Below are 8,292 nucleotides of genomic sequence, written 5' to 3'. Positions count from 1 at the left end.
CATACAAGGCGGCCTGTCAGGCCCGCAGGCACGGCCAGCCAGGGCCTGGTAAGGGCAGTCCTGTGACGGATTTCTGAGAACAGGGAGGGAGGGTTGCTGGAAGAGCAGGGCCAGAACCTGAGAGAGCCAGTGCGGACTAAGAGAGCCTGTTTATGCACACAGTCCTTGAAGGGGGGGAGGGCAGGAAAGATGCATTGGTGGCCCAAGGAAGCCGCGGAACAGCCCCCTTCTGAGGCCCCCAAGGACCAATGGAGCAGGCTATGTTCCTGGGAAGGAGCAGACTGCTGGAGCCCTGGGTCTGAAGGCCAGCACGGCAGCTCAGAATCGAAATGGCCCTGCGTCATCAGGGGCGTTGATTCCCCAGGGAGCCGCCGTGGCCAGGGGCCTCTGGAAAAGGAAAGGAGGCACATAGGCCTAGTGGGCCAGACACTGCAAGCGGAGCCTGGAGGCGCAGCGCGCAGGCCGCTGAGACCTGGGAGGTGGCTTTGCTTCCAGGCCCAAAATGAGCGCTCACACTCGCCTAGCTCCCTAGGGGACCCACACACGCTGCAGACAGGGAGAGGACCAGCGCAATGGGTGAAGACTACACAGATCCCTAATGAATGCCATCCTTCCTTCGCGGGTCCCTGCTCCCCGGATCTCGCCAGATCTCGCCTCCATCCCTCCCTCTCCTTGGCCTCCTAGCCAGGCAGAGCGAGCTAGAAAGAGGGAGAGTTGTTTGTAAGCAATAAATAATGGAAAGTCTGCGGACGTTCCGCCCAAGCCCAGGCGAAAGCTGGAAAACTGGCGGGATGGGGAGGGGGGAAGCGGGGGGAGGGGAGGAGCAGGAGTGAGAAGCCGATGAGAGCGACACCGGGAGATTCATTTCCACCGGAGAAGCCCCGGTGGCTAGTTTCTGATTATTTACAGGAAGGTAGCCTTAGCAATTCAGGTGAGAAAGAAACGCGGCGGCCACGAAATCAATACAGAATTCAAAAACAATTATTAATGTCATTTGACTCGTGTCCTTTATATATCTCTCCGGGCTACAGACGCTAAACTGTCTGAATAATTTGCATGGAGCGGCGATTCGTGGTTTCCGATGGTCTCCTTGTGGGACCCGCTGGGACGTGGCCGGCTTCGGTCCAGCGGGATCGGAGAACGCATATTTTTTCGTCTGTAAATTAAAGCAATTACGCAGCAGATATTCTAGGATGTGTACTGTGGTCGCCAGATAGTCATCAATCACCTTCAACCGAGCTGTCAGAGCGGGCACGTTTCCTTTCTGGAAGGCAGGCTTGCAGCTGGGGAGAGGGCGAGAGCGTCATCATTAATTAGAGGGTGACCCTGGGGCGATTCACAGGTCTGAACCCAGGAATCTTTCTGAGCAAGTCTGCACAGCGCCGCGAAACGGGGCTCCCCTCCCGGCCGACCGCGGGGCCCCGGCGGGGCGAGAACTGGAGGAGTGAGCCCGGCCCCCGGAGGGCCGCGGCAGGAAAGGCGGGGACAAGTCCGAAGCAGTCCGGGCGCCCTGCTGGTCGCCTAAGCGCCAGCCAAGGCTTTGGACTCCCACAAGGTCCCCGCACTGCGTCCCAGTGCCAGCTGGGTCTCCCGGGCAGGAAGGCTACTTGAACCTGGCGCGGAGCACCCGGTTTCCAGCACCCACACCTCTCGCTGGAAGGAGCGCTCAGGGCCTGGGTCCAGTAGGGCTCTGGAGCGCACATCTCTGAGGCAGGCGTCTGGCAGGCAGTCCCAGGCTTGGCCGCGTGGGGCAGGGGTCGATGAAGAAGGGCCGCCCGCCAAGGAGGGGGAGGGGAAGAGGAAAGAGAGGGGCTAGGAGCCCCATAGAAACTGAAAAGGCCGGGAGGAGGCGTTCCCCTGAGAGACTTGGCAGCCGCAGGTGGCAGAGCCTACAGCCACCGGCCTGAGGAGGCCCCAGCACCTAGGCCACCCAAGCCCGGAGGTGGCCCCCGCTGGACATGGCTCCGAACACCCACATATAGGAAGGCATTTTGTCCTCCAGGGGCAGACTCTCTTGTGGTCCAAGGGTGTTCTAGAACCCAGAACGGAGTAGGGTTTGAGGCGGTGGGAAAGTATGGAGTGAAGCCTAAGGGAGACGTGGCTGGCGTCCGCGAGCCCCGCTGTGCGCCCCGCCCAGCGCAGTGGGTCTGGAGAAGGAGGAGAGGAGGGCAGCGGCTGCGGATGGCCAGCGCGGGCTCATTTTAACTGTTGATTACATCTTAAATGAAGACTCACTCGGGTGTCCCTTCATACATCTCATTTGTAATTGAGACTAATGATTACGGTGGGGCGGGAAGGAGCAGCTGCTCGTTAATTAATTTCTAATTAAAAGTGCCTCCATCGTCGGGTGACTAAGGAGAAACACCTTTCGTCGGGGCAGTATTGATTCCGCGGATGGATGGAATTCATTTGTTACGCCCTTGGGCCCCTCCGTCCGCTTGGCGCGCTGGGCCTGGTCCCCGCCCTGCTTGGCCCCGTGCTCCTGGCCCGCAGACCCAGGGACCCGCGCGTCCACGGGTCAGCCGGGCTCTACGGCGTGAGGCTGACGTCAGCGCCTCCCTCCACCGCTCAAAGCCCTGCACATCTGACTTGACAGCTTTGCGCTGTTTCCTTGATTTTTTTTTACACTCCTTTTTGGCAAAATATGTATTTGTGTCGCCACGGCGAGACCGCTCGGTCCCAGAGCCCCCTGGAGGCTCGGGCTTGCGAGGTTAGAAGCATCGCGGCGGCCGCTGGGGCGCACTTTTCTTACTCGGTTAAAAAAGTTTGCGGTGCGCGTGGGAGAATTTAACCTAGGGTTCCGCTTTGCACTCTCAGAGCCTAGGAGACTGCGGCTCCGGAGCAGTGGCCGCGCCACGTCTGCCCCAGCGCCCAGGAGCCCGCCAGCCCCGCCCTCTGGCCCCAGGTCCGGCCCGCCATGTCCTACCCTCAGTTTGGATACCCCTACTCCTCTGCTCCCCAGGTAAGGGACCCCCCCACCTCTAAGAGGGCTTGGGGAAGGACCTCAGAGTCTCAAGCAAGTGCTTAGGAAGGAGCAGGGCCTTGTCCCACACCCAGGGCTGAGGACAAGCTGGGACTCTCAGGTGGCACTCCAGGGAACCTCTGGGACCCTCCCCTCTTTACACCCCCCTCCCGAAAAAAAAAAAAACGACTTTGGTCAAGGAGAGACAGGGTTCTTGGGATGTGTATGCTTTGGAAACCTCCCGCGGGTGGGGGGTGAAATGTGTACTTATGGCCAGGGGTGAGTTGGACTCCAAGTGGCTGGAGGAGGCCAGGCAGGTTCAGAGGCTGGGGGGAGGGGGCAGAGGGATAGGTACGCAGTCAGGTCTGCACTGCAGGAGGCACGGGGGATGAGAGGGCATGGCACTCCTGGTGCACTGAGCTCGGTGCCCTTAGATACCTGCCGCCACTACCCCCAGTGGCCCAGAAGCTCTTCCATCTTTGAAACTCCTCGGTCCCTATAGTTCCTGATGACCACCAACTCCCTGAGCGCGTGCTGCGAGACCAGCGGCCGTACGCTAGCCGAGTCGGGTCCTGCAGCCTCGGCCCAGGCGCCTGTCTACTGCCCGGTCTACGAGAGCCGGCTGCTGGCCACCGCGCGCCACGAACTCAATTCCGCCGCGCTTGGCGTCTACGGGGCTCCCTACAGCAGCTCGCAGGGCTATGGCAACTATGTGACCTATGGCTCAGAGGCATCGGCCTTCTATTCACTGGTAAGGGGGCTAGCGCCCCAAACCACTAATCACACCCTCTGGCTCCGAATTGCCAACCCCACTGTCTCTGTGCATGGGAGACAGGGACTGAACCTTTCTGACCCCAAGGCTGTGGATGGGGGTGCTCAGGAACGTCCCTGGTGGGTGGGGCGTTCATATAGCATTTCTTTGGAGTTCTAACCAGATCTCTGGCTCCTCTTAGCACCCTAGCTCTTTATTCTCACAAACCCCTGTTCCTGCCCCACTAGTTCCTGCCCACTTTCTCTCCTGAACTCCCTCCTGTTCTTCTCTCCCCCTCTGCTCCTCCACTCAGGGGCCTGCCTCTTTCGCCCACCGCAATCCCACTCAGACTCAACTCAGACTATGCCCCTTTCCCAGATTACCCTCTGGCATCCCTCCCCCCTTCCTCCTTTCCCACTCTCTCAGTCCTGACTCCTCCCCATTTCTCTCTTCCCTCCTCTTCCTCTCCCCAATGCCCTTCCCTCAAACCTCTCCTTCCAGTGGTAGACCCTCCAACCCTTCTATTCCCCTCTGCAGTCAGCCCCTCCCCTCCTACCCACTCTCTGGGGCTGCTCCTCTCTCCAGCCCCATCCCTAATCTCTGCCTTTCCCTCACTCTCCGGGCTTCCTGCTCCATCCAAGAATGCCCAAAGCCTCTTCCCTGCCGTAAACTCAATCTTCCTGCGTTTTTGGTGTCCAAGGGGTGGTGTGGGGGCCTCAGCGGGTGGGTTGCGGGGTTGCCCTGGAGTCAGCCCGCAGGGGCCTAGGAGCGGAGATCGGACTGGACCACAGACTAGTCCTTTCCTACAGAACAGCTTCGACTCCAAGGACGGGACCGGGTCCGCGCATGCGGGCCTGGCACCTGCTGCTGCTGCTGCTGCCGCTGCCTACTACCCATATGAGCCGGCTCTGGGCCAGTACCCCTACGACAGGTGAGGAACCAGAGACTCCCCGCATTGGGTCCGCCTTCAAGGATGCCCCCACGAGACCACCTCTAATGCCCTCACACCTGCCCCTCTAGGAGGGGAGGGAGGCTTTCCTGAGGTCAGGCTGTAGCATGCTGCGACAGTGGTTATCGGAGTCTCTGGTCCAGCAGACCCAGTCCAGCAGGGCGTCTTACCCCTCCCCAACACACATGCCTTATGAAGTGTGGCCTCCCCCCACCCCACCCCAGTTGTGTGCTTCAAAGCCCTCTCAGGCACTCCATAGCCTGGCCATGATTAAACATTGAAACAGGAAAAGCCCACTGAGGCAATCGGCTGGTTTCTCCACCTGGGTGCTAAGGGTTTCTGCCCCAGCGGGTGTGGTGTCTGAGAAGAGTTTTCCTGACTTCATCCTCAAAAAGTAGGAGATGCCCAAGGCAGTATCTGCCTTTGTGCAGTGGGAGAGCCCGAGGCTGCCCCTCACTTTACTGGGAAAGAACGAAGGCCTTGGGTTTGCCCACTGGCCGCCAAGGGCTTTCTGAGCTGCTGGGGAGCCTGGCTGAGGCCTGCGTGCACTAGCTGCCGCCAGCCCCCTGGCTTTGCACATAGCCCCAGCTGGGAAGGGGAGGCCCGCGTCCAGCCTTGCGCTCTGCCCGGCGGCCGCGGGGCGCCCAATGGTGGGCCTGTCTCCAGGTATGGAACCATGGACAGCGGTACGCGGCGGAAGAATGCCACTCGCGAGACCACCAGCACGCTCAAGGCCTGGCTGCAGGAGCACCGCAAGAACCCCTACCCCACCAAGGGCGAGAAGATCATGCTGGCCATCATCACCAAGATGACCCTCACGCAGGTCTCCACCTGGTTCGCCAACGCGCGCCGGCGCCTCAAGAAGGAGAACAAGATGACGTGGCCGCCGCGGAACAAGTGCGCAGATGAGAAGCGGCCCTACCGAGAAGGGGAAGAGGAAGAAGGGGAGGATGAAGTGCGGGAGGAGCCCCTCAAGAGCACCAAGAATGAAGGTGGGTTGAGGTGAGCGGGGCTGGGGCTGAGGCCCTGGTCTGAGGGCCCAAGAGCCCAGTTCCTACTCTGGCCCCCAAGTTGGGCAGGGTGGCAGACCCAAAGCCTATAGGGCCTAGACAGCAAATAAAAGAAGAAGGCATTGTGTGGGGTTCTGGGAGTGCTGGACACAGGGCAGTGAATCCGAATATGTTTGCAGAAATTCGCAATCACTCTTACAAACCCTATGTGCTCTCCGCCCATCATGTGTGGCTGGAATTTGCGGGTCTGCAGGAGCCCTGGGGGTGTAGTGGTCATTAAGCATTGAGCTGCGATTCTCACAGTCGGCAGTTCAAAACCACCAGCAGCTATGCAGGAGAAAGATGGAACTTTCTAGTCCTGCAGTTGTAGTCAGGGGAACGCACAGGGGGTCACTATGGGTCAGCAGTGAGGACTGTGGCTAGATTTTTGCTGTGGAGGAACCAGGAAGTATGAAGAAAGGCATCTTACCCTTGGGCTTAGCTTCGGGGCAAAGGGAGGGTCGACCCCTCCACTAATGCTCCTCTCTGAAACAGAGGCCAGCAGCAAAGAGAAGGAACTGGAACTCAGTGACCTGGACGACTTTGACCCTCTTGAGGCGGAGCCTTCCGAGTGTGAGCTGAAGCCGCCCTTCCAGACTTTGGAAGGCAGCATCCTGGAGCGTATCCCCGCTGCCCCTGATGGCCCCAGTGCCCCTGGCAAGGAGGCATCCGGAGTCCTACGGATGCAAATGACCGCTGGGGAAGGAGCAGACCTGGATGCGGACCTAGAGAGGTCCCGGAGCTGCCTGCGAAGCTCAGCAGCCGGCCAGGAGCAGCAGGGAGCAGGAGGAGGGCCTCAAGCCTGCGAGACCAAGCTGGGCTTTGCGCCCCCCGGGGTGACCTCAGGCCTGGAGGCCAAGCCTCGCATCTGGTCCCTGGCGCACACAGCCACCGCGGCCGCCACAGTCCTGAGTCAGACTGAGTTCCCATCTTGCATGCTCAAGCGCCAAGGCCCCACAGCCCCCGCGGCCGCCTCATCTGCGCCTTCCGCGTCCTCGCCCCCAGCCCCTGTCCCTACCGCGAGCCTGGACCGACACCAGGACTCTCCGGTCACCAGCCTCAGAAACTGGGTGGACGGGGTCTTCCACGACCCCATCCTCAGGCACAGCACTTTGAACCAGGCCTGGGCCACCGCCAAGGGAGCGCTCCTGGACCCGGGGCCTCTGGGAAGGTCGCTGGGGGCGGGCGCCAACGTGCTGACGGCGCCTCTGGCTCGCGCTTTCCCCCCAGCCGCACCCCAAGACCCCCAAGCCGTAGGGGTGGCCAAGGAGCTGCTCACCTTGCCCAAAGCCGGCAGCAAGCCTTTCTGCGCCTAATGCCGGCGGGGCTCGGAGGCTCGAGGAGAACTGGCGTGCAGGCCAAGAGCATGGGTAGCGGCGCAGACGCTTTCTCTACAGTGAACGAAAAGGAACGTCAAGGCGCGCGCACAGCAAAGCTAAGGCCACCAAGCCACCGCAGACCGGGAATCCGAAGTTGGTCCCCAGAGGAACCGTGGCGGGTTCCCTGATTCTGCCAGCCCCGATCTCCCTGAGCTGCGCTGGGAACGGAGCAGGAGGGAGCCACCGGGAGCGTCGCGGTGATGTGCAGAAGTTTACCCGGAGACAGTTTGGTTCTGAGGTTTCGTTTTGTGTTGCTCTTTCCTTTTGGATGTGAGGCATGCAAATATTCCTTAGGAAGACTCTTCGGCCTGCTCACCTTCGAATTCCATCCTTAGCACCTACGTCTCCTCCCTACGCACTTCCACGGCGTTTACACTATTGCACACTCTTGACGAGAGAAGAAGAGAAGAAAAAAACCCCAATTTTGTAATGTATGTTCACACCAATAATTGCCTGCTTCAGAGGCTACTATATAGCAAACCAATAAATCTGAGTGGTGGTGTTTGCATTGCAAAGTGAACATGTTTCCAACCCAGGGCTTTGAAGGCTTAAAGAGGAAGGTTCCCCCTACTGGGGGACAGAGAGGGAGGGGTGGTTGGCACCCAAACTTTTAAGGAAGTCCACTTAAAAAAAAAAAAGGAGTAGCCACCAGGATGGAACTGGAAGATTCTGTTCCTCTTAGAATTGAGGAGGGACCCACTACTTTCCAACACGCAGAATCTCCAGAAAACGGGGTTGTCTTCCACTAGGTTAGGATAGTGCCTAAGCTTCCTAAGTTCATTGGGGCTGCATCCGGTTGAGTGTGTTTCCATCCGGTGGCGCAGTGGGTTAAGCAGTGGGCCACTAACTGCCAGGTGAGTGGCTTCTCCCCAGGCCGCGCCTCCAGAGGAACATGAGAATGTCTGTACCTTTAATGATATACAGTCTAGATGACCCGAAGGGGACAGCGCTATTCCGCCTTATAGGGTCGCTATTAAGTCAAAACCAACTGGACAGGGATGGGTTTGGGCAGGCGGGAAGCAAGACAGACCATCAGTAGATGCCCTTGCCCCACCCCCACCCTCCCCACTCCTTCCTGCAATCTGGAGACCTGGACCACTCTTTCCCGGTTTGTATCCTTGCCCTCTTCCCAGAGATAGGCCGCATTAGCCCGGCCTGGCCAAAAGGCCTATACTCTAGATCCTAGCGTGGTGGTTTCTGGA

At 59.5% G+C, this 8,292-nt stretch overlaps 1 protein-coding gene across 1 annotated transcript; it reads left to right on the top strand.

The window, feature by feature from the left end:
• The first annotated feature begins 2,878 nt into the window (after window positions 1-2,878).
• On the top strand, window positions 2,879-7,593 carry IRX4 (iroquois homeobox 4). Its single transcript, XM_045285312.1, has 5 exons — window positions 2,879-2,962; window positions 3,465-3,713; window positions 4,523-4,644; window positions 5,329-5,654; window positions 6,207-7,593. The coding sequence occupies exons 1-5, from the start codon at window positions 2,918-2,920 to the stop codon at window positions 7,025-7,027; spliced, it is 1,563 nt and encodes a 520-aa protein (XP_045141247.1). The 5' UTR covers window positions 2,879-2,917; the 3' UTR covers window positions 7,028-7,593.
• The last annotated feature ends 699 nt before the right edge of the window (window positions 7,594-8,292 follow it).

The sequence above is a fragment of the Echinops telfairi genome, unplaced genomic scaffold (genome assembly GCF_000313985.2).
Source record: "Echinops telfairi isolate 266 unplaced genomic scaffold, ASM31398v2 ScPeMD7_7469;HRSCAF=8507_1, whole genome shotgun sequence".
NCBI classification, from domain to species: Eukaryota; Metazoa; Chordata; class Mammalia; order Afrosoricida; family Tenrecidae; genus Echinops; species Echinops telfairi.
This window is presented reverse-complemented; position numbering and strand designations above follow the sequence as displayed.

What these genes read in the sequence shown, in the direction of transcription:
- IRX4 (XM_045285312.1), top strand. Translation starts at nt 2,918, where the DNA reads ATGTCCTACCCTCAGTTTGGATACCCCTACTCCTCTGCTCCCCAG. An exon ending in CATCGGCCTTCTATTCACTG is followed by an intron (nt 3,714 to 4,522) that starts GTAAGGGGGCTA and finishes CCTTTCCTACAG; the next exon opens with AACAGCTTCGACTCCAAGGA. An exon ending in GGCCAGTACCCCTACGACAG is followed by an intron (nt 4,645 to 5,328) that starts GTGAGGAACCAG and finishes GCCTGTCTCCAG; the next exon opens with GTATGGAACCATGGACAGCG.